This window comes from Poromitra crassiceps, assembly GCF_964638095.1.
Source record: "Poromitra crassiceps genome assembly, contig: HAP1_SCAFFOLD_135, whole genome shotgun sequence".
Classification (NCBI taxonomy): domain Eukaryota; kingdom Metazoa; phylum Chordata; class Actinopteri; order Beryciformes; family Melamphaidae; genus Poromitra; species Poromitra crassiceps.
The window spans coordinates 463,656-490,251 of NW_028152227.1; the positions used below are offsets into that span (position 1 = coordinate 463,656).

At 40.7% G+C, this 26,596-nt stretch overlaps 1 protein-coding gene across 1 annotated transcript; it reads right to left on the bottom strand.

Moving 5' to 3' along the window:
* Positions 1 to 286: 286 nt before the first annotated feature.
* LOC310770617 (G2/mitotic-specific cyclin-B2-like) lies at positions 287 to 21,438 on the bottom strand (the record flags this gene model as incomplete). Its single annotated transcript, XM_083663365.1, has 11 exons — positions 287 to 340; positions 10,165 to 10,764; positions 10,961 to 11,071; positions 11,172 to 11,312; positions 11,423 to 11,659; positions 11,751 to 11,909; positions 12,078 to 12,269; positions 18,183 to 18,299; positions 18,841 to 18,957; positions 21,058 to 21,143; positions 21,402 to 21,438. The coding sequence occupies 11 exons, from the start codon at positions 21,436 to 21,438 to the stop codon at positions 287 to 289; spliced, it is 1,851 nt and encodes a 616-aa protein (XP_083519491.1).
* Positions 21,439 to 26,596: the final 5,158 nt, after the last annotated feature.

The following is a 26,596-nucleotide window of genomic DNA, read 5'->3' on the forward strand; positions in this document are numbered from 1 at the left end:
TGGAAGTCGTAGAATTTCAAAATCATATTTTCCAGACCTGGAAAAGTAATCGAAGTAGTTACATACAAAGTTTTGGAAAAGTAATTGAATTGTGTTGTGTGTAATGACACATAGGACACACCTCTTTTTTTTATTGTGTTTTAGCGCTTGTATTTTATGGGAAATTCAGGATTCATTAGTTTCCATGTAATCATTACTGCAAAATTTCAGAAGGTGGCCGTAATGCACGAAAAGCTCTGCCAACCGCCATAAAACGAGAAAACAGAAGAAGACAGCTGATTTTCTTTCACGACATTGGGGCTGGTTTTGGACTCTCCGTATTTGCAGATGATGGGGCAGTCTGGAAAAGAGGCAGAAATATTAAACACACAACAGAGAATGCAGGAAGCACTGAATAAAATAGTTGATTGGGGAAGCAGGTGGGGATTTAAGATATCAGTGGAAAAAACAAAGTATGTTGTATTTGGTAATAAGAAAACTGAGTGTCAGGGTTTGTTTATGTATGGGCAGACAATTGAGAGGGTAAAAGAATTCAAATGTTTGGGAGTGCACCTTGATGAAAGGTTAACATGGAAAAAGCATATAGACAGCATAGTCACAAAGTGTGAAAAGGTAGTCAATGTAATGCGGTCCCTCTCAGGAAGTACATGGGGTGCAGGTCAGGACGCACAATTAATGATTTACAGAGCAATGATAAGATCAAGAATAGACTATGGGTGTTTATGTTATGGAACAGCAGCCAAATCATCTCTCAAGAAATTGGAGGTAGGACCTCCTACACATGCTTTGGAGCTGCCCCGTGATTGAAGAGTTTTGGAAGTACGTTATTACATTAACTTCAGAGATAGTAGGCTCTCAAATTGGACAGGACCCAAAATTATGGATATTGGGGGACATGAGCTCTGCTGAAGTGAACCAGTACAAGAAATACTTTATCCTACTTGGTAGTACTGCAGTTAAAAAATGCATACTGATCAACTGGAAATCACAAGTATCTCCATCACAGAGACACTGGATTAACGAGCTCGTGTCTTACTGTACTCCAGAGAAGATATTGTATAATGTAAGAAAGAAACCTGCAACCTTCCAGAAAATTTGGGGGCCCTTTATCGATATGCTACCGTCTCTAAGAACAGGTGACCATAGCTAATTAGCATCTCTACCTGGACCAAACCTAATTTTAATGAATGCTAGAAAATGTTTGTATGTATGTATGTATGTATGTATGTGTGTATGTATATATGTATATATGTATGTATGTATGTATGTATGTATGTAGAGATCCATACAAGGGAGATGGGTGGGGGGAGGGATGGGGTTGGGATTTATTTGTTTATTTTGTTTGGTTTGTCTTGTTTTATTTTACGCAATGTGCGTGTGCTCAAGCAGAGATGTTTATGTAATATTGTCAACGAATGAGCAACTGTACAAAAAATAAAACAAATCTTGAAAAAAAGAAAAAGAAAGTGGAGGTCGTGCAGGGCAGGCAAAGGCACTGAGAGTTTGCTGTGGGGCCTTCCGTACCTCTCCAATTCCAGCTCTACTTGTAGAAATGGGGGAAACTCCATTGGGAATACGACGAACAAAACTAGCAATGCAATATATAAGTAAACTAAGGGGACACCAAGGGGAGAACTTCAAAGTTAATAAAGAGATGGAAGAGCTGGAGTCGGGACAGGTAGGGGTGGCCCCTATAATTCACTGGTACCACCGTGGCTTTTGCCTACACCAGAAATAGATTTCACTGTTTTAGAAACGATAAGAAAACATGAGAATACAGATTATAGTAAAGTAGTGGGGGGAAGGCTAAAAAACAACTGGGAACATTATCTCCAAATTTATACAGATGGGGCCCAAGATCCCAAAACTGGAAAATCTGGATTTGCATTTTACATTCCAGATTTGGAAATTGTGAAATCTAGACCAGTGGTTCTCAAATGGGGGTCCGTGGCACTTTGCCAGGGGGTCCGCGAAAAGTTTTCAGGTAAAACCCCCCCCCCCCCCCCCTTTTTTTTTTTTTTACTTATTCCTTCTCAAACTACTTCCTACATGGTGCTAGTCTATCAAAATATCTTGGCTGTAATTGATTTTGTTGCATAGTGGTTTTCTGTACTGTTGACAAATTGTGATATTGTAAGTCGCTTTGGACAAAACAAAAGCGTCTGCTAAATGACGTAATGTAATAAAAAAAATAAAAAAGAATGTGTGTGTGCAAAATCTTCATAGTTCAACGAAAATAGCTTATGCTTTAAATCTAAAATGGTTCATGGATTACATTCTAATAACAAACCTATCAAATTAAAAGTCAAGCACGTTACCGTGGAAACAATTAAGCTTAGCCCAAAATCACAAATCAGAATGAGGGGGTCCCCGGTATATTTTCTATCTTGTAAGGGGTCCTTGGCTGAAAAACATTTGAGAACCTCTGATCTAGACGACTGTCTGAGGGGGTTTCAGTGTATACAACAGAACTAATTGCTATAATATGGGCATTGCAGTGGGTGGAGGAGGTGAGGCCGAGCCAGGATTCGGCCTCAGTTCTGATGACTTTGAGGGGAGGAAGCCTGGGAGCCCGCTCAGATCTTGTAGTGGAGCTGTTGGTTCTGTTGTATAGGATTGAGCATGCTGGAGGTTCAGTGGGGTTTCTGTGGGTGCCAGCCCATGTGGGAGTGGAAGGGAATGAGGTAGCTGACATGGCAGCTAAAAAGTCCCTGAAGAAAGCTGTCGATCTGAGAGTGCCCATTGGGACGTATGAGTGTAGCTCCATTATCAAAAGAAGAATAACAGCTGTGTGGCAGAAAGAGTGGGAAAATGAAAAGAAGGGGCGGCACTACTTTGATATACAAAATAGTGTAAGAAAAGAGCATTGTTATTTAGGGAGTGAGAGAAGACACACAGTTGTGATGACTAGATTGAGACTGGGGCACTGTGGACTGGCATGGGACTTGGCAAAGATGGGAAAACATGAAGATGGATTGCGTGCGACATGCAAAAATCAACAAACTGTGAAACACGTACTCATGGAATGTAACTGTTACACACAAGAAAGAGAAAGGCTGTATGCTGCTGTATTAAGCCCAATTTCTGCTTCGTCTCCACCACCTGAGGCCGACCAACACAGCACTCCAACAGAAGCTGGGCCTGTGGAGGGTGGGGGGGCAATGTTACATAAACTGTATTTTTACGTTATCACAAGTTCTTGATGACTCACAAGAACAGAATGGAACCAAAGACTGTATTTTTCTTTTTATTGAAAAATGATAGAAGATACTGGGGGAAATGTCAAAAATCTCACACTGGATCGCAGTTAGAATTGATAAAGTCAAAGTTTATTGTTTTGAAGAAATCAAATCTATGAACTAAAATATATTCTATAAGGTGCTGCCTCACTAGAGCTGCATATGATTCAAGTCTGTTCTTTTCTAACACCTGTAGCTCTTACTGTTATACAGCAGTTTTTATCAGCACATTAAAGTACACAGGTGAAGTCACTCTAACCTGTACCTCTTACTGTTATACAGCAGTTTTTATCAGCACATTAAAGTACACAGGTGAAGTATCTCTAACCTGTAACTCTTACTATTATACAGCAGTTTTAAATGGGACATTAAAGTACACAGGTGAAGTCACTCTAACCTGTAACTCTTACTGTTATACAGCAGTTTTTATCAGCACATTAAAGTACACAGGTGAAGTCACTCTAACCTGTACCTCTTACTGTTATACATCAGTTTTTATCAGCACATTAAAGTACACAGGTGACGTATCTCTAACCTGTAACTCTTACTATTATACAGCAGTTTTTATCAGCACATTAAAGTACACAGGTGAAGTCACTCTAAGCTGTAACTCTTACTGTTATACAGCAGTTTTAAATGGGACATTAAAGTACACAGGTGAAGTCACTCTAACCTGTAACTCTTACTGTTATACAGCAGTTTTTATCAGCACATTAAAGTACACAGGTGAAGTCACTCTAACCTGTACCTCTGTTATACAGCAGTTTTTATCAGCACATTCAAGTACACAGGTGAAGTCTCTCTAACCTGTAACTCTTACTGTTATACAGCAGTTTTTATCAGCACATTAAAGTACACAGGTGAAGTATCTCTAACCTGTACCTCTTACTGTTATACAGCGGTTTTTATCAGCACATTCAAGTACACAGGTGAAGTCACTCTAACCTGTACCTCTTACTGTTATACAGCAGTTTTTATCAGCACATTCAAGTACACAGGTGAAGTCACTCTAACCTGTACCTCTTACTGTTATACAGCAGTTTTTATCATCACATTAAAGTACACAGGTGAAGTCACTCTAACCTGTAACTCTTACTGTTATACAGCAGTTTTAAATGGGACATTAAAGTACACAGGTGAAGTCACTCTAACCTGTAACTCTTACTGTTATACAGCAGTTTTAAATGGGACATTAAAGTACACAGGTGAAGTCACTCTAACCTGTAACTCTTACTGTTATACAGCAGTTTTAAATGGGACATTAAAGTACACAGGTGAAGTCACTCTAACCTGTAACTCTTACTGTTATACAGCAGTTTTAAATGGGACATTAAAGTACACAGGTGAAGTCACTCTAACCTGTAACTCTTACTGTTATACAGCAGTTTTAAATGGGACATTAAAGTACACAGGTGAAGTCACTCTAACCTGTAACTCTTACTGTTATACAGCAGTTTTTATCATCACATTAAAGTACACAGGTGAAGTATCTCTAACCTGTAACTCTTACTGTTATACAGCAGTTTTAAATGGGACATTAAAGTACACAGGTGAAGTCACTCTAACCTGTAACTCTTACTGTTATACTGCAGTTTTTATCAGCACATTAAAGTACACAGGTGAAGTCACTCTAACCTGTAACTCTTACTGTTATACTGCAGTTTTTATCATCACATTAAAGTACACAGGTGAAGTCACTCTAACCTGTACCTCTTACTGTTATACTGCAGTTTTTATCAGCACATTAAAGTACACAGGTGAAGTCACTCTAACCTGTAACTCTTACTGTTATACTGCAGTTTTTATCATCACATTAAAGTACACAGGTGAAGTCACTCTAACCTGTACCTCTTACTGTTATACTGCAGTTTTTATCAGCACATTAAAGTACACAGGTGAAGTCACTCTAACCTGTAACTCTTACTGTTATACTGCAGTTTTTATCAGCACATTAAAGTACACAGGTGAAGTCACTCTAACCTGTACCTCTTACTGTTATACAGCAGTTTTTATCAGCACATTAAAGTACACAGGTGAAGTATCTCTAACCTGTAACTCTTACTGTTATACAGCAGTTTTAAATGGGACATTAAAGTACACAGGTGAAGTATCTCTAACCTGTAACTCTTACTGTTATACAGCAGTTTTAAATGGGACATTAAAGTACACAGGTGAAGTCACTCTAACCTGTAACTCTTACTATTATACAGCGGTTTTTATCAGCACATTAAAGTACACAGGTGAAGTCTCTCTAACCTGTAACTCTTACTGTTATACAGCAGTTTTTATCAGCACATGAAAGTACACAGGTGAAGTCACTCTAACCTGTACCTCTTACTGTTATACAGCAGTTTTAAATGGGACATTAAAGTACACAGGTGAAGTCACTCTAACCTGTACCTCTTACTGTTATACAGCAGTTTTTATCAGCACATTCAAGTACACAGGTGAAGTCACTCTAACCTGTAACTCTTACTGTTATACAGCAGTTTTTATCAGCACATTAAAGTACACAGGTGAAGTCACTCTAAGCTGTAACTCTTACTGTTATACAGCAGTTTTTATCAGCACATTAAAGTACACAGGTGAAGTCACTCTAACCTGTAACTCTTACTGTTATACAGCAGTTTTTAAATGGGACATTAAAGTACACAGGTGAAGTCACTCTAACCTGTAACTCTTACTGTTATACAGCAGTTTTTATCAGCACATTAAAGTACACAGGTGAAGTCACTCTAACCTGTAACTCTTACTGTTATACAGCAGTTTTTATCATCACATTCAAGTACACAGGTGAAGTCACTCTAACCTGTACCTCTTACTGTTATACAGCAGTTTTAAATGGGACATTAAAGTACACAGGTGAAGTATCTCTAACCTGTACCTCTTACTGTTATACAGCAGTTTTTATCAGCACATTAAAGTACACAGGTGAAGTCACTCTAACCTGTAACTCTTACTGTTATACAGCAGTTTTTATCAGCACATTAAAGTACACAGGTGAAGTCACTCTAACCTGTAACTCTTACTGTTATACAGCAGTTTTTATCAGCACATTAAAGTACACAGGTGAAGTCACTCTAACCTGTAACTCTTACTGTTATACAGCAGTTTTTATCATCACATTAAAGTACACAGGTGAAGTCACTCTAACCTGTACCTCTTACTGTTATACAGCAGTTTTTATCATCACATTAAAGTACACAGGTGAAGTCACTCTAACCTGTAACTCTTACTGTTATACAGCAGTTTTTATCATCACATTAAAGTACACAGGTGAAGTCACTCTAACCTGTACCTCTTACTGTTATACTGCAGTTTTTATCATCACATTCAAGTACACAGGTGAAGTCACTCTAACCTGTACCTCTTACTGTTATACAGCAGTTTTTATCAGCACATTAAAGTACACAGGTGAAGTCACTCTAACCTGTACCTCTTACTGTTATACAGCAGTTTTTATCAGCACATTAAAGTACACAGGTGAAGTCACTCTAAGCTGTAACTCTTACTGTTATACAGCAGTTTTAAATGGGACATTAAAGTACACAGGTGAAGTCACTCTAACCTGTAACTCTTACTGTTATACAGCAGTTTTTATCATCACATTAAAGTACACAGGTGAAGTATCTCTAACCTGTAACTCTTACTGTTATACAGCAGTTTTAAATGGGACATTAAAGTACACAGGTGAAGTCACTCTAACCTGTAACTCTTACTGTTATACTGCAGTTTTTATCAGCACATTAAAGTACACAGGTGAAGTCACTCGAACCTGTAACTCTTACTGTTATACTGCAGTTTTTATCATCACATTAAAGTACACAGGTGAAGTCACTCTAACCTGTACCTCTTACTGTTATACTGCAGTTTTTATCAGCACATTAAAGTACACAGGTGAAGTCACTCTAACCTGTAACTCTTACTGTTATACTGCAGTTTTTATCATCACATTAAAGTACACAGGTGAAGTCACTCTAACCTGTACCTCTTACTGTTATACTGCAGTTTTTATCAGCACATTAAAGTACACAGGTGAAGTCACTCTAACCTGTAACTCTTACTGTTATACTGCAGTTTTTATCAGCACATTAAAGTACACAGGTGAAGTCACTCTAACCTGTACCTCTTACTGTTATACAGCAGTTTTTATCAGCACATTAAAGTACACAGGTGAAGTATCTCTAACCTGTAACTCTTACTGTTATACAGCAGTTTTAAATGGGACATTAAAGTACACAGGTGAAGTATCTCTAACCTGTAACTCTTACTGTTATACAGCAGTTTTAAATGGGACATTAAAGTACACAGGTGAAGTCACTCTAACCTGTAACTCTTACTATTATACAGCGGTTTTTATCAGCACATTAAAGTACACAGGTGAAGTCTCTCTAACCTGTAACTCTTACTGTTATACAGCAGTTTTTATCAGCACATGAAAGTACACAGGTGAAGTCACTCTAACCTGTACCTCTTACTGTTATACAGCAGTTTTAAATGGGACATTAAAGTACACAGGTGAAGTCACTCTAACCTGTACCTCTTACTGTTATACAGCAGTTTTTATCAGCACATTCAAGTACACAGGTGAAGTCACTCTAACCTGTAACTCTTACTGTTATACAGCAGTTTTTATCAGCACATTAAAGTACACAGGTGAAGTCACTCTAAGCTGTAACTCTTACTGTTATACAGCAGTTTTTATCAGCACATTAAAGTACACAGGTGAAGTCACTCTAACCTGTAACTCTTACTGTTATACAGCAGTTTTTAAATGGGACATTAAAGTACACAGGTGAAGTCACTCTAACCTGTAACTCTTACTGTTATACAGCAGTTTTTATCAGCACATTAAAGTACACAGGTGAAGTCACTCTAACCTGTAACTCTTACTGTTATACAGCAGTTTTTATCATCACATTCAAGTACACAGGTGAAGTCACTCTAACCTGTACCTCTTACTGTTATACAGCAGTTTTAAATGGGACATTAAAGTACACAGGTGAAGTATCTCTAACCTGTACCTCTTACTGTTATACAGCAGTTTTTATCAGCACATTAAAGTACACAGGTGAAGTCACTCTAACCTGTAACTCTTACTGTTATACAGCAGTTTTTATCAGCACATTAAAGTACACAGGTGAAGTCACTCTAACCTGTAACTCTTACTGTTATACAGCAGTTTTTATCAGCACATTAAAGTACACAGGTGAAGTCACTCTAACCTGTAACTCTTACTGTTATACAGCAGTTTTTATCATCACATTAAAGTACACAGGTGAAGTCACTCTAACCTGTAACTCTTACTGTTATACAGCAGTTTTTATCATCACATTAAAGTACACAGGTGAAGTCACTCTAACCTGTAACTCTTACTGTTATACAGCAGTTTTTATCATCACATTAAAGTACACAGGTGAAGTCACTCTAACCTGTAACTCTTACTGTTATACAGCAGTTTTTATCATCACATTAAAGTACACAGGTGAAGTCACTCTAACCTGTACCTCTTACTGTTATACTGCAGTTTTTATCATCACATTCAAGTACACAGGTGAAGTCACTCTAACCTGTACCTCTTACTGTTATACAGCAGTTTTTATCAGCACATTAAAGTACACAGGTGAAGTCACTCTAACCTGTACCTCTTACTGTTATACAGCAGTTTTTATCAGCACATTAAAGTACACAGGTGAAGTCACTCTAAGCTGTAACTCTTACTATTATACAGCGGTTTTTATCAGCACATTAAAGTACACAGGTGAAGTCACTCTAACCTGTACCTCTTACTGTTATACTGCAGTTTTTATCATCACATTAAAGTACACAGGTGAAGTCACTCTAACCTGTAACTCTTACTGTTATACAGCAGTTTTTATCATCACATTAAAGTACACAGGTGAAGTCACTCTAACCTGTAACTCTTACTGTTATACAGCAGTTTTTATCAGCACATTAAAGTACACAGGTGAAGTCACTCTAAGCTGTACCTCTTACTGTTATACAGCAGTTTTTATCATCACATTAAAGTACACAGGTGAAGTCACTCTAACCTGTAACTCTTACTGTTATACAGCAGTTTTTATCAGCACATTAAAGTACACAGGTGAAGTCACTCTAAGCTGTACCTCTTACTGTTATACATCAGTTTTTATCAGCACATTAAAGTACACAGGTGAAGTCACTCTAACCTGTAACTCTTACTGTTATACAGCAGTTTTTATCAGCACATTAAAGTACACAGGTGAAGTCACTCTAACCTGTAACTCTTACTGTTATACAGCAGTTTTAAATGGGACATTAAAGTACACAGGTGAAGTCACTCTAACCTGTAACTCTTACTATTATACAGCGGTTTTTATCAGCACATTAAAGTACACAGGTGAAGTCACTCTAACCTGTAACTCTTACTATTATACAGCGGTTTTTATCAGCACATTAAAGTACACAGGTGAAGTCACTCTAACCTGTAACTCTTACTGTTATACAGCAGTTTTAAATGGGACATTAAAGTACACAGGTGAAGTCACTCTAACCTGTAACTCTTACTGTTATACAGCAGTTTTAAATGGGACATTAAAGTACACAGGTGAAGTCACTCTAACCTGTAACTCTTACTGTTATACAGCAGTTTTTAGCAGCACATTAAAGTACACAGGTGAAGTCACTCTAACAACATGGCAAGAGCATATCTTCTTCCTTTTTGCTTCCTACTTCACAGTACATATATGGGTGTAGTATACATTTCCTTCAATAAAAAAAAAGTTTAACAAAAAGGTTTGTCTATATATATATACATACATGTGTATATATATATATACATACATGTATATATATATATGTCTACATTTTAGTGTAATATACATATGAAGTGTACACCTTCGTGCTTCACATGACATGCACACATCCAGCTGGGTCTGCCTACCAGCTCACATGACATGCACACATCCAGCTGGGTCTGCCTACCAGCTCTGCGAGGAAATGTGAGGATTTTGTGAGGATGTGAGGATCTTGAAAAACTGCTGCGTTTGGCTTTTCTGGCTCTGATTCTCTGGAAGAAAGCCTCGCGCTCTCCGTCATTGGCAAAGTGAAATGGCCGAGCCGTCTCCTGGTTCTCTGCAGACTCCTTCAGCGTCACCCTCACAGGTTGGGTCTCCTCTTTCTTCAGCGTCACCCTCACAGGTTGGGTCTCCTCTTTCTTCAGCGTCACCCTCAGAGGTTGTGTCTCTCCTTTCTTCAGCGTCACCCTCAGAGGTTGTGTCTCTCCTTTCTTCAGCGTCACCCTCACAGGTTGTGTCTCTCCTTTCTTCAGCGTCACCCTCAGAGGTCGTGTCTCCTCTCTCGGAATCCACTCAGCCGCTGTGAATCTCTCCGCGTCTGCCGTCATCTGATTGGCTCTGTCCTGAGCTGAACTCAAGGGATTGTCCATCAGAGGAGCAGCCATCTTCTTGATGACTTTACTGTTGAGCTCAGGATGGAGGCTGATGTTCATCAGCTTGCTGCTGGCATATTTGTTCTTGACAGACTGGAGGGAAACACAAGGTGTTATTAGCTCATGCTAAAAACAACACGTCATCTTATAAGTTAAGTTAAGTTAAGTTATCCTTTATTTATCCCCTTGGGGAAATTCATAATAATAATAGTATTGAGACATTATTAGCTCATGCTAAAAACAACACGTCATCTTATTGAGACTGTTGCACTGTTGGAAACCAACTCACCAGGAACTTTGTTTTTCCCTCGTTCACAGTCACCACATTTTTTGCAATGAGCTGCATGACTGGCTTGAGGTGGGCCTCGTCATAGTTGGAGAAGTGCTGCTGTAGAGGAGTCTGCAACACAACAAGAGAGGAGAGATCAGTCCTGTCATTTACCTTCTGAACTCATAACTCAACCTTTGAATCCATCTGTAGGCCTATATAGACTTCTCACCCATGAAAGGCCATCAAGGAGCAGCTGGGAGAGGCAGAGGGAAGCTGCAGCGACCTCAGAGGGATGGTACTGCACCATGTTGTAGTCCATCAGAGTTAACTCCAGGAGGTACTCTGCCACCCTCTCTGTCTCTAAAAAGGACTAGACATACAGAAGACAGTCACTTTAATTGCCTTGATGACATCAACTACATGAAGACAGGAGACAAAATATATATTTATGGTGGTTGGCATATATATATATGTACTCACGCTTGCAACCTTTGAAGCCCGCCTAAGAAAGTCCAGTGGCAGAGGGCGTCCCAGGTCAAAATTGAGTTTCCTCAAAATCCCCTGCTCCATCTTGAGAATCTGGGCCGTTGTGAATCTATTGCCCGTGCTGCTGGCAAATTCTGCAAGCTCCGGACTCCAGTTCTCCTCGTACTTTGAGGCGAGCCACAAGGCCGTCACCCCGACAAGCTGCAGCTCGCTACGAGGCACCTCCTGGACCTGCAGCACATAATAAGAAGAGCGTTAGCTAGCTGCTACTGCTAGTTCACAGAAGATGAAAAAAAGAAAACATTTTAAAACAAGTTTGTACCTGTAGAAAACGATCAAAAATGGCGATTGAGAGATACAACGTCTCCTGAACGAGTGGGGAGCGGGAGTGGACACGGACCATCCAATCAACTGTACGAGCTCGCATGTGTGGAGTGATTTTGTAGCCCTTCATGTACTCTGCTCGCACAGCCTGCTGAGCCTGTGGAGAGTGAGACAGAACCACTTGTCATAGAAAATACACACTCGAGCATGGCAGCTCAAAATAGACTAATCAGGGTGGTATTAGATTATATATATTTTTTTTTAAATAATTTTAGTTAATTATTATATTAATCAAGCAATCAATCAATCAAAAGCAGAGTATTACCTCAATGAGGTGCAAATAGGCATAGATGTCTTTGACATACTCCGAGCAGAGCTCTGGAAAGTCGGCATCGCACTCGTCAATGTCCTCAATGGGGCGCGTCTCTGAGAAAGCCTGGCACATCATTTCCTCCTCCTCTGTCATGGACACATCTGTCACAGCGGGGAGCGGGTCTTCTTTGACTGGTCCAGTCTTCTGAAGGAACAAAGTTCACTCAGAGTCAGGCATACTGTTTGTTTTTTTATATATTATTATTTCTGATTTCTCCCCTATTTTCTCCCCAATTGTACTTGGCCAATTCCCCCTGCTGCCCCGGTTGCTGCCCCACACCCTCTGCCGATCTGGGGAGAGCCATAGACACACACATGCTTCCTCCGAGACGAGGGGAAGCAGTTAGCAGCCGCTTCTTTTCACCTGACAGCGGGGAGCTTCACTGGCAGGACATGGCACGTGGGAGGATCACGCTATTCCCACCAGTTCCCCTCCGCCCTGAACAGGCGCCCCCGATCGACCAGAGGAGGTGCTGCTCGTGCAGCGACCAGCAAGTCAGGCATATAGACCCTTCTCACAATCATGGAAGTTGGAAACCCTCATTAGTGTTTTGCTTGCACCTGTGTTTACCCTGGCTTCTCGACACAAAATGGCCCCCGTGAGAAGGGTCTATTGTCAGCTAGTTCAACACAAAGCATGTTGCTTCATAGCTTTACCTTTGCCTTAACTGCTCTGCGTGGGCAGTTGGTCAGCTCTCCAAGGACAGCTTTGCTGTGACCAGCTGCTGTAGCTTTCCCCCTATGTACAGGATCCGCACCCCTAGACTGTTAGGAAGAACAATTCAAAACAAAGCAATCAAAAACACTGTAAGGAGGATCTGGCAGCTGTTCTCCACACATACCATGTTATGGTATATGACACACACACTAGGGCTGTGCGATTAATCGATTTTGAATCGTAATCGAATTAATTAGTTAGGACGATGTTAAAAAAATGAAAATCGTAAAATCGATTTTCACTTTAACTAGGGTAATTACGGTACGGCTCTCATGTCTCCGGGCTGCCGTAGTAACTTCCTCGTCAGTCCGCCCCTCCTTCGGCCCGAGAGCTCTCTACCCCTCTCCAGACACACGTGAAAAGAAATGTAAACATGTCCGCGTTCGCTAAAGGAAGCGAGGATTTTGTTCTTAAAAAGGGCAAAAGCAAGTCAGTTGTGTGGAAATGGTACGGCTTTGAAGTTTCGGATGAAGATCAAACTACTCCCCGCTGTAAAGTGTGTCTGAAAGCCGTGGCTGTTAAAGACAGCAACACGACCAACTTATTTCAACACCTACAGAAAAACCACACACCGGAGTGAGAGCAGTGTGTTGCACAGCGGGCTGCACACGGTAACCCGGCTACACCACCACCAGCTCCGAAGCAGGTAACGCTAGCGGCTTCATTTTCACGTGGTGTCCCATATGCCAAGACAGAAGCGAAGTGGAAAATGATTACGGATGCGGTGGCGTTTCACATTGCAAAAGACATGGTCCCGATATATACTGTTGAGAAGACTGGGTTCAAACACATGCTGAAAGTGTTAGACTCCCGCTACATGCTACCAAGCCGAAAACATTTTGGTGAAGTTGTTTTGCCCCGTATGTACAACGATACACGTAAACGAGTGACAAAGCAGCTGGAGGATGTGCCATTCTACTCTGCTACGACGGACATGTGGTCCAGCCGGACTATGGAGCCATACATGAGTTTGACAGCGCATTTTATCACTGACGAATGGAATCTGGAAAGCATCTGCCTACAAACCTCTTACTTCCCAGATGACCACAAAGGCGAAGATATCGCCCAGGCGTTGAGTGAAGCACTTGAGTCCTGGAACCTGAGTGAAGACCGTCTCGTTTGCATGACAACAGACAGCGGCTCCAATATCATAAAGGCTCTGCAACTGAATGAATGGCCCAACCTACAGTGCTTTGGGCACAAACTGCACAACGCCATCGGTAAGTGTCTAAAATGGCAATGCATAGCTGCATCTGAACTGTAGTGCTTTAAAAATAACTTACTGATTGCTAGATTAATGAAGCAATCAAGCAATAACCAACATTCTTAATTACTTAGCCTACTTACTTAAATTATTACTACTAGTATGAAAAAGGTGATTTTAAGACTTGTATAAAAATATTTGTATTTCATTTCAATCAAAGATACATATTTCCTCAAAATGCACACATGCATAGTTACATGCTACATTACAGCATATATAATAGTATAACATAAAAGTGTGTGTGTGTGTGTGTGTGTGTGTGTGTGTGTGTGTGTGTGTCCTTTTATGCATCAACATTTTGAAAGGTGAAACAAAATTTAAAACAAAAATAGACATCTGGACTCTGGAAATAGCCTAGCCTCTTATGTGACTGTAGTCCATGTGATGTCACAGTGTTGTCTGTTTCTTCTATATTTCTTTTTATACAGAAAACGGTGTGAAGGACCCACGGGTTGATCGTGCCATCGGGGTGTGTAAGAAGGTTGTCAGTTCTTTTTCATATAGTTGGAAAAGAAGAAGAGATCTGACTGCAATACAGACTGAGCTCGGTCTACCCGTTCATCAGCTCATCACAGAGTCCACAACGAGGTGGGGATCCAGGCAACAGATGATAGAACGTGTCCTAGAACAAGAGAAAGCCATAGCACGTGTCCTGGGGTCAGACAAGAAATGCAGGCACCTCGTGCCCTCCTGGCAAGACCTTGAGGTTTTAGAGTCGGTGAATAAAGCTGTTAAACCACTGCAAGATTTCACTGATGCTCTGTCTGGGGAAAATTACGTGACAGTCTCTTTCATCAAACCAACACTCAGCATGTTCAGAAGCACTCTCCTCAAGCCAGACAACGATGACACTGAGCTCACAAAAACAATCAAAGGAAACATTCTGAGGTACATGCTTGAAAAATACAGTGAGCCTGTCAAAGATGCACTCTTGGACATGGCCTCACTTATGGATCCCAGGTTCCGCACGACGTACATTGACAATGACAAGGTGGAACACATTAAGAAGAGAGCTGTCACAGAGCTGCTGTCTCTGGCCACTGACAACACCACAGCACAGCCTGGCCCAGCTGTGCAGGTGCGCCAGGAGGAGGAGGAGGAAGAAGAAGAAGAAGCAGCAGCAGCTCAGCCTGGCCCTGCGCCGAAAAAGAGGAGGAGCTTGGCAAGCTTCTTCCAGAAAAAGCAAGTGCCCATTTCCTCCCTGTCAGAGACAGACCAAATTAAAACTGAGCTGGCAACCTACCTGTTGATCCCTGAGGTAAGCGAGGATGCTGATCCACTTCAGTGGTGGAAGAAACACGAAGAAAACTTCCCAAGGCTCAGCAAGCTAGCCAAGAAATACCTCTCAATCCCTGCTACGAGTGCCGCGTCAGAGAGGCTCGTGGCTAGTGTTGGAGGGAACATTGTAACATGCCACAGGGCATCCCTCAAGCCAGATTCCGTAGACAGGCTCGTGTTCCTTGCAAAAAACTTGCAAATGTGATGAGTGACTGTCTGAAACATTGTGACTGACTGACTGACTGACTGACTGAAAACAATGTGACTGACTGACTGACTGAAACAATGTGACTGACTGACTGAAACAATGTAAGAGTGAGTGACATTACAGAAGCACCTCTACCTCTCATGTATAATTTTGTTAGCATGATGCAACTAACGTGTTTCATTTTGTTTGCAAAAGTGTTTTTTGCCTCAGGGATACAATGCATTTTTCCAAGCTTTACTTATTTTACAAAAAGTTTTGCACTTTATTCATTCATCTTTGTTTGATCAAGAGGATAGAGAAACCTTTTATTTATTTTTTAAAAGCTAAGTTTGGTGAAAGACAGTTAAGGTTGTCACTTTATTCCCAAAATAGGGAACTTCATCTTTGTTTAATCAAGCAGAACCTGTTATTTATTTTTAAGTGAAGTTTGGTGAAAGTGAGGTTCTCACTTTAATAATCGCAAGGGATTCATCGTTGTTTGGTCAAGAGCAGGGGTCCTCTGAGTTTACAAGAAGATAGCACGGAGCAAAGACAGATGGTAAACATTAATTGTCACTTTATTAATCCCAAGGGGGATTGATCTTTGCCTTAGGCTGGTTTCACACCGACGACCCACGCCTTGCCTATGCCTTGCCTTTACCCACGCTTTTTAATAGGCGTCCGTTTTAGTCAACGAGGCTGTGTACACCGGGCGCCTGAGCGTGAACCCTGCGTGTACCCACGCCTTGCCTGTGCCTTGCCGATTTTATCGAATAGGCGAGAGTTCTATTTTCACGCCGACAAGGCGCGTGCAGGCAGGCTTTTCTGTCAAGCCATGAAAGAAAAACGCGACAATATCCGTGGGAACTGGCAAAGTCAACTGAATTTCAAAATAAAATGGAGTTTCTACAACAGTATTGAGCAGAGAGAGAGAGCGAGAGAGAGATTGACGGGTGGCTATCACGTGGGGCTTTCTCCCTGTCGGCAAACAAATCTTCATGAGAGAGAATAGCGACCGAAGAAGCAAGATGGACAATGTTGTTGTGCCAGGCTGCCAGCACATATTCTTGCAAGATCACCTCTCTAAAATGTCCGACTATAGTCAGACCTGGTTATACATATCCAGCATCAATATAACATTAAATATATCCGATTTATTTTACCTAGAGGCTACCCATGACAATTCTGGACAACACGTGAAAAAATACAGTCGGGAGAGAGGAGAGGCGCTTGTGACTCGGCTCCAGGTTCGGCGTGCAAAAGGCGTGCGGTGTGATCGCAAAAGCGTGTAACAGGTTCACGCCCAGCTCGGCGTAGGCGTGGGTTGAGGCAAGGCAAGGCTTGGGTCGTCGGTGTGAAACCAGCCTTAAGCCAGGTTTGCACTTTTATTCCCAATAGGGAAATGCATTTGTTTGCTAATCTTTGAAATAAAAACAACATATTTGAAATAATTCTGTGTCTTTTGTAGTTTTACAAAAAAATCGAAATCGAAATCGAAAATCGGGTTTTGAGAGAAAAAATCGTCAATTTTATTTTTAGGCAAAATCGCCCAGCCCTAACACACACACACACACACACACACACACACACACACACACACACACACACACACACACACACACACACACACACACACACTACTGTATATAGAGACACTGCAGAGCACGTCAGTTTGAAAGCCACGCCCACCATTGGGGAAACCTGGATGGCTTGTCAAAGGTAAAAGCTGCCGTGGAAATATGAACAGATATGGACAGTAGTCTGACGAGGTTTATCCTGTTTTCAAGCAGACAAATGTGTCAAAGAATGATTTCAGCACACTGCCTCCCACAGAGAGGAGAAGGTACATTGACAAAACAAACTGTCCAATTTCATTATTGTTACTCCAATAAAGCTGGATATAAATGATCCCACACAGTGGCCTGACGTGAAATACTTTGACATTTTCACCAGCAAGATAATATCCTGATATTAATTTGACTTCATATTTAAACATCTGAAATGCAATATGCTTTTCAGACTAGTGTGACTGACTGATTGTATGGATTGATGCTAAATTAACTCTGATATGTTAGATAACAATTCAGTGAGATTTCACGTGACTTTTGCACCTTGTAGCCTACTGGCAGTCAATACAGAGCAAAATATCCTGAAACTCATCACACATGAACACAACTCATCTGTTTTATAGAGGAACTGGCTCAGTCCTCTCTCCTTGCAGCCTAGATCCACATGTTTCTTCTCAATGGCTTTCCTGTTTTGCTCAGGAGTGTAAAAAAAAAACTTTAATTGGTGATTTTTTACATTTGTTGTCTGCGCAGCCCACCACACAACTGCTTTTAGCCATGTTTAATTCAAGGAAAATGACGCTGGTGTGTATGGAGGTGAATGGAGAGCTTTCCCCAGTGATGGACGTGGCCTATTTCCTGCAGGGGACTGCCTCCATCTTGCTCTGCTGGTGGTGACCACCCTGCACTGTGGTTCTCTACCTGCTTTCAGTACCTCTGTGTGTGTGTGTGTGTGTGTGTGTGTGTGTGTGTGTGTGTGTGTGTGTGTGTGTGTGTGTGTGTGTGTGTGTGTGTGTGTGTGTGTGTGTGTGTGTGATCTCTACCTGGCTTTTGAGAGCTTTTTTCTTAGCAGGTTGGTCAGCAAAGGACTCATCACTGCGTCTCTTCATGGCCTGCCTAGGGGGCCCAGAGGAGCTGACGGAGGAGCACACAGCTTGTCTCTGATGAGGAAAAACAACAGCAATGACAAACAAGTCCACTCCATTACTACTTTTCTTCTGCCCACCAAATACAACCTTGCCCTCTGGTACCCATCACAACACGATTCACACTGTCTACTGCACAATAATCAACAACCGGAATCAGTTGCTCACATTATGAACAGCTGCCCCGCTTTCAAGGGACTGTATACGGCACGCCACGACCGTATCGTGGATTTGACGTGGATAAAATGTGTATGCGATGACTCCAACTTGCTGGACTGGCAAAAAAAGCTGCAAAACAGTTGGCCAAGTACTGCTCTGTGTCTGCCATCATTGGCAGTCATTTCATTTGGAAAAGACGCTGTCACTTATACCCATAGTCTTAGTCTAATGTTTCTTTTTTGATCTGCCTATGTCTATAGCCTACAGATAACATTGTGAGCATGATCTTGTATTGTATTGCATTGACTCTTGCTACTATTGGGTTTTGATACGATTAATGTCTCTAATCGAAAATCCAATAAAGAAATTAAAATGTGTGTGTGTGTGTGATCTCTACCTGGCTTTTGAGAGCTTTTTTCTTAGCAGGTTGGTCAGCAAAGGACTCATCACTGCGTCTCTTCATGGCCTGCCTAGGGGGCCCAGAGGAGCTGACGGAGGGGACCACAGCCCGTCTCTGATGAGGAAAAACAACAGTAATGACAAACAAGTCCACTCCATTACTACTTTTTACATTTCACCTAGTCTTCCTCACAATAAAGCCTTTCCACTTACATGCATAGTAGCCTATGAGGCCATACAAAGTTAATTTGGCCTAAATAAATGAAAATCACTCAAAATAAAGTACATGGCCTTAAAGTGTATTACTATAAGATGGCTGAAACCAGATCCCCCCACATACAATATATGGATTCAAAAAGTGTGGGATATTTACCAGATGGAGCAAATCACTTACACACTAAGGCTTCAGAAACCAATTTTTGTTAAAAGATGGGGGCCTGTCATGACTCTAATAATGCAATGACTACCCAATGCTGTACGCCCCCCTAGTCTAATTTCCATTCTCTTACACATTTCTGATAGATATCACATACATACATAGGGGAGAGTGGGGTGAGTTGTGCCACTTTTTACTTGAGGTGTCTTTAAAGTGAGGGCATGACAGTAATGCCTCCAACCACAATATGTAAATATATTTCAGGATGTTGTGCACCACTGGGAACACTCCCTTTGGATCTTAAATAAACTGTTAAAAAAATATGGCTATTCTTAAAAAAGTGGTCTCTTGGCACAACTTGCCCCCGGTGCGGGGTAAGTTGTGCCTTTGGAGAGAATACGTTGGGGTAAATTGTGCCATTGATTACTGAAGTAAAACAGAACATTTTCATCTCATATACTGTAATGCTATATCAAAGCAAGACAAAATAAAGATAACACTAAAGTCCAGTGTACTATAACAGGGTTAAACAAGGCTAAACGGTAGCAGCAGTTGACCTACATATTTAACATTTTCAGAAATAAAAATGATGTTCAAAATGAACAAAATCAACTATCACAGAGCCAGGCTACACTTGCCAATACTGCAATCTTCTTCAACAAGGTCTATTTAAACATTTAAGAACAAAATGAAATAAAATTTCACTAAATCAACTGCAACTGCACTGGCACAACTTAACCCAGGCCTTTTGGCACAAATCACCCCATCCCCACCATTTTAACAAACTTGTATTATATAGCTGGTTTGGAGCTAACATCATGCTAACAGTATAGCCTCATATTGTAGCTTACTAAAACACTAACACATGTGTGAAATGTTTTCAAGCTTGTCTATAATTGTTCAGACACAACAATAAATAAACCTTGATCATAAAAAATTTACTTTGAGAGGCAAAAAACAGTTTTTTGAACTTAAATGTGCTTAGCTCTTGTGCCATCTGCCTCCCTTCTTTGCAGAGTGAGTAAAATGGATGCCTCTTCGAAAATGTGTGGTCAAATGACCAATTTCTTCTATGGTTTTCTAGATACAAGGGGTGGCACAACTTCCCCACTGGCACAACTCACCCCACTCTCCCCTACATACAATCACTAGTTCCCCCGAAGTAAATTTCTCTCTTCTCTCTCTCTTGCTCTCCCTATCTATGAAGCGCTGCTGGACATATGTATATGATGGAGTGGAGGTTTATTATTTTTTATTTGTTTGTTTTCAGTTTTGATGGTCATTATTATTGTCATTACAAAGCTATGAGTGTATATACATTGATAATGTGTACAATAAGCACACTGCTGGAAAAGGAAAAGGAAAAAGTAAACAACTGTAATCGAAGGAATACAATGATGTACAATGTTGATGTAAACCAAATAAAAATTAAGTTAAAAAAAAAAAGAAAAAAAACCCAATGAAAGTAGCTACAATACTATTAATTGTATTTGTATTCTTTGATTTGGAGGAAACGATCTCTATTTAGATAGAGAGATAACAAAAATGTCCTAGTCATTCTTCTAGTGTGTTAACTTGTTGTAAATAAAATGGTGAAGTTGAATTCATCATTTTGCTGGGGACCCCCTGGAACTCCCTCCAGGACCCGTGGCGGTCCCCGAACCCCAGTTTGTCAAATTGGAACTGGGGTCCGGCTTAACCGTGGTTATCAAACAACCACGGTTGTATTTTACATTATCTACATCATGCTATGCTAGCCTGTAAGAAAGAGTTTAGCTAACCTCTGCTAACGTTTCAATTTAAAGATGTAAAATATCGCTGAGTCAGCAGCCTACTCACGGTCAGTTTGAAGGTTGGTGGTGGGGTGAAGACGGTCTCTTCCTCCAGGTTCACCGAGACCTTCGGCTGGAAGAACCTCCTGAACTCTGGAAGTGATAAAAGCAGGGAGTTAGCAGATGCTAGCTGAGCAGAAGCTACATTACACCTTAACGTTAACGTTAGCGCCAATGGCCGCGGACCCGCCGGGGCCAGGCGGGCTGCAAAGATGGCCTTGTTCACTGTAATCAAACCTAGCTGATGTGCACCATATCCTTCATCAAACCCACTTAACTGAACATTTTGAATTGTGGGTACATTCAGTTATGTGTATTTTAATGTGTTTGAGTTGATTAACCGCTACTTACTGCGGCGACCGGCCGGGCAGTCCACTCCAGTCTCCATCTCTCCACACTTCGGTCGAAGTTATTATTTAGTTCGCTAACACCGGGTGAACACGGACCTAAAATCAAACTTACTTCGCCGCGGTTAAAGGAAAAAAACTAAGTATTTACACTTAGCAGTTTGTCTCGCTTGCAGAATTGTGTTAGCAGTCAGTCACGCAAGTTGCCGAACGTAGCCTGGTCATCTAACGTTAACTCTCCTCACTGCTCTGACGTCAACTTGTGCCAAGCATACCCGGTGCCACATAGGTGCCAACCAGGTGCCTACTGGCTGTGCCGCCTGTCGTTTGAATCTGCGTTAGCCAATTAGGAAGCAGCATGTTCAATTGCGCTTTATAATCAGCCAACCAAAAAGCAGCAGGGGGTTGTAGCCAAATATCGCTTTGATTACGATAACCTGGCGGCACCAGGCTGTACGTTTATTTACGCCCACTTTCGGTTTAGGCATATACTCACCAAGAGATTTTATCCGCCATTCTTTTTTCCATCTACATTTCGTAAAATGCTTATAAAATAGTTTTGCTTGGGCAAACGATTCAGCTAGGCTATATTTGGAATCAAGAGAGACCATAGAACATTTCACTAGGGAAAAAAACTGATCAAAAAAAAATCTACCGTGCACATGGTGAAGCATGAAGTGACGTCGACTTTGGCTCTCTATATTCGTTCTTGGATGTACAGCTGCTCACTATCCATCCATATTCCAATTGAAACTGTCCATCGTTCCAGGCTAGCAGAGAGGGTTTTAATAGGCCAGAATAAGATGTGAATTATCTTCATATTTATTTAGTCTTTGGCTAGATAGACGGAGTCCTTATCCATGATGGAGGTAATAATTATAACGGTTATGAGTCTTGCATGGCTGGAATCAGAACAGCTCAGACAGCTTGAAGTCCCATGATAAAAATGACTTTATTAAACAATAAAATGTTTTATTGACAAAAAATACTGATGTCATGAATGTAGGCTATTATCAGCTCTATATCTGCTCCATTACATCATAATGTGTTGATTAAAAAAAAGTAATTATGTTATATTTCTCTGTCCAGTTTATACTTTGAGCAGCATATAGACTTTAAACTTTTCTTACTCGGAGACAAACATGTACAGTATGATTCAAACTCATACATACAGTATAATCCTTTATGCCACCTTTATAGTATGAGGAGCTAAATCAACCCATATGAATGGGCGAGACAAAATTCCACAGAATAAACAATACTGTATAAACAAACACATACTATCATGAAAGTAATCAATGAAAGATTCAAATATATAACATGCACACTGTTAGAGAATGAAATTCCACAGCCAAAAGGTAAACAGTGAACCACTTGAAGAAAACCAGTTGAAATGAAATGGAGCCAGGAGTCAGAAGAAGTCGTCTGATATGATGTATTTAACATAGATCTTGGCCAAGAGATGCACTCTTGTATATTCACGGATGGATACACAGGCTTACATACATTGAACAGAAAGTCAAAGATATAGGACACACATCAGATTACATCAGTCTTGACGTACACTTGAAGGCTACTCTGTAGTGTAGACTCAACCAATCTGTTATTCTGGCCCTGTAGAGGGCACCGTGGCACAGTGTGCGATAGAGAGGAGCTGCAAATGCAAGGTACAAGTTATCTAAATACATCTGTCTGTGTATGTACACAGGTTATCCAAATATGATGTCTATCTGTGTATGTACACAGGTCATCTAAATATGAAGTATGTCTGTGTCATAACTATATGTAACTAAAATGGAAATGTATATGAATATATTAATAACTAGTGATTGTCCAAATAAAGGCTAATGTGATGTAAATTTTCTCTATCACACACTATTACATCAATATATTGAGCTTAGACTAGACTTGTTATTACAAATGGGATCTGGTCCAGTCAGTGTGCTCCACCTCTGATATGATTATATGATGCAGTTTGATTGATTCCATCAGGGCTTTTCAAAGTGGGAGGCGGGCCTCCTCCCCACGGGGCTCCAAGCAGTTTCAGGAAGACTCAGTGAATGGCAGTGAAAAATATATGACATTAGTTATTACATACGGTAACTTATCAAAGGTCACATAGAATAGCCTAAATGTGTGTGATTTGATTAAAGAGATAGTTCAAAGATACAGTAGTTTTGGGGAACAAATATATGCCTTCAGACAGACTTTTTTTATATAGGCTATTGGGTGTATCTGAAGTATGTCAACAGCAATACCAGGCTATCTTGACTCAATTGCTGAGTGGCCAACTGGCCATGGGATCAAATAACATCATTGTGATGGGGGAGGGCATCTGAGGAGAGGCCCACAGTCGTGGACCCCTGGAATACAGATTCCACGTGTAGAAGTGATCAATACTACACTGGTTGTCTATGGGAAGACATGAACCTGACCCGATTCAGATCCCACACAAGTATGCAACAACATGGATTATTTCAGAGGCTTTTTCACCTTGACAAGAATATAACGATTGACCAAACACTGCATATGTTGAAGGTTTTTGAGGGGGGGGGGGCATAAAAAAGGTTCAATACAAAAATATCGATGTTGTGTCGGCTTTCAGAAGCTCCTATTGGTTGAACCCTAATAATACATATCTCCACAATACATGGCAGTTTTTTTATGAGTTAATAAAGGTGATGGGGAAAGGCACATGACAATACAGTTCTAGATGGTCAGACACTTTATTTTCCACAGCCGAAGCTCACAGTAACAGTCTTCTCATCAGCAGCAGTTTCTGCTGGTGTCTTTGGCAGCGGTCTGCTCCGGGTTGGCCCGATCCGATCCTGGTGACACAAACAGCCACAAAGATCATCACACTTCACATCATCGATAGAGAATAAATTCAAGTAAGAGTTCTTGAGATTCGGCTTACTTGATTATATTTAATATGATTGAAGGTCTCATGAGATGAAGAGAATGCCACTAGCACAAGAGAGAGCCAAAGTGAAACGTCACTTCCTGCTTTCTCCCTGTACCAGCGCTGAAAAAATTATGAATGGCGGTGGACGGAGAATAACGTTGACTTTTTTGAATTGTGCCACGGGGTGCCAACGTTAATCTTGTCAATTTACAACAGATGCGATTTAACATCTATGTTTATGAAAACAAAAACAAGAACGAATGTGAAACAGAGATGCATCTCAGTAAAAGGGGTGAACCTGTGGAACAATTTTGATGATGAAATGAAACTGTGCAACTCACTTAAGACTTTCAAAAATATGTATAAATGCAAGATTATAGATAAATATAAAACAGTGGTATAGCCATATTATATATATATATATATATGTATATAGATATATGTTTATATCTATATAACATTATATATTATGGAATTTCGATGCTTCTTAGCCGAGACAACGCCAGTTTGAGTAACATTTTTTATTTAATTTTTAATTTTTCTTTATTTCGTTTCTTTCATTCTCTAAATATTTTCTTTTGCACTACAAAGGCTTTTTGAGACTGTGTTAAAAGGGTAGACATAATAAGCCCCGGCTTCAGTCTACACCTTTTGGTCCTGTTTGACAGCAGGGGTTGTATCATTTTTTAGTGGTCTGTACAGACCATTGGTCAGTACCACTAGGGGGTGCTAAAGCGAATGGTCCGGACCAGTTGGTGTGGTCCGTCACTGTACCACAGACCACTAGTGTGGTCTGTCACGTGGTCCGTCAGTGTTCCTTCTCCTCTTAATGCATCGCAGTCAGCGTACAGACGCTCTGACCATGGTCCGGACCATCAGTGTGTGGTCAGTCAGGTGGTCAGTGTGGTCTGTCACGTGGTCGGTCAGCGTTCCTTCTCGTCACAATGCATCAGTCAGCGTACAGACGCTCTGACCATGGTCCGGACCATCAGTGTGTGGTCAGTCAGGTGGTCAGTGTGGTCTGTCACGTGGTCGGTCAGCGTTCCTTCTCGTCACAATGCATCAGTCAGCGTACAGACGCTCTGACCATGGTCCGGACCATCAGTGTGTGGTCGGTCAGCTGGTTGTGTGGTCTGTCACGTACGCTAGTACGTGGTCCGTCAGTGTTCATAATGCATCGTCAGTCAGCGTACAGACGCTCTGACCATGGTCCGGACCATCAGTGTGTGGTCGGTCAGCTGGTTGTGTGGTCAGTCACGTAGGCTACGTGGTCCGTTCGTGTTCTTTGTCGTCAGGCATCGTCAGTCAGTGTACACGACCACTTGTCTTGATGTGTGGTCCGTCATGTGTGCCTGTGGTCTGTCACGTAGCCTACGTGGTCCGTGTTCCTTCTCGTCTAAATGCATGCGTCAATGACCATCATTGTTGGGCATTTACTAACGTTACTAAGTAACGTTACTAAATTAATAATATCAATATAATAATAATAATGTAATGTTTACTGTTCTATTGACATATAATTGTCTAATAAACAGACATAAGTTTGACTGGTATACGACATGCATCCATCTTTATTTCTGACATGGAGTAACTGAGTGTCGCACAGTGAAACGTCATCAACAATGGCCGATGGCCTCAATGTAAACGTCCACTCGATATTACAAATGTAACCGAGCGTTTTGGGTTCTTTATATATTGTTTATGGTGAAGAAATGAGTCCGCTTGTTGTTGGGAGCTGCAGCCACTCATTTACTTGGTCAGGGGCGAGAGAGATACAGAGAGTGAACCAACTGTCCACTTCCTCTTCCGGACTTCACAATAAGAGTACACAATAACATACAGAACAGTCTGTTACAATAATAATAATAATAATAATAATAATAATAATAATAATAATAATAATAATAATAATAATAATAAATAAAAAATAGTGAATCATCAAATATAATTATATAGATTATTAGGCTATATGACTGCTGTGATATGACAATATTAAGCTTTGATGTTTGATTATTTAAGCTACATACAGAACACACAAGTTAAAGCAAAAGACATCCTTATGACTATGAGCCAAATACATGCCAGTTGTTGTTATGGAAATCACTCTCTATACTTTGTTGTCTGTTGAGATTATATGTATCATAGGCTTATCAACCAATATAATGGTAATTTATGATCAATTTATGATCAAAAGGATATTGGTGTTGTAAGTATCCCACTCTGAGTTAGATTTTTAAGGCAGTTTTATTGAATGAAAACAAGACTTCCACAGATGCTTCCCTGTTATTTCCATA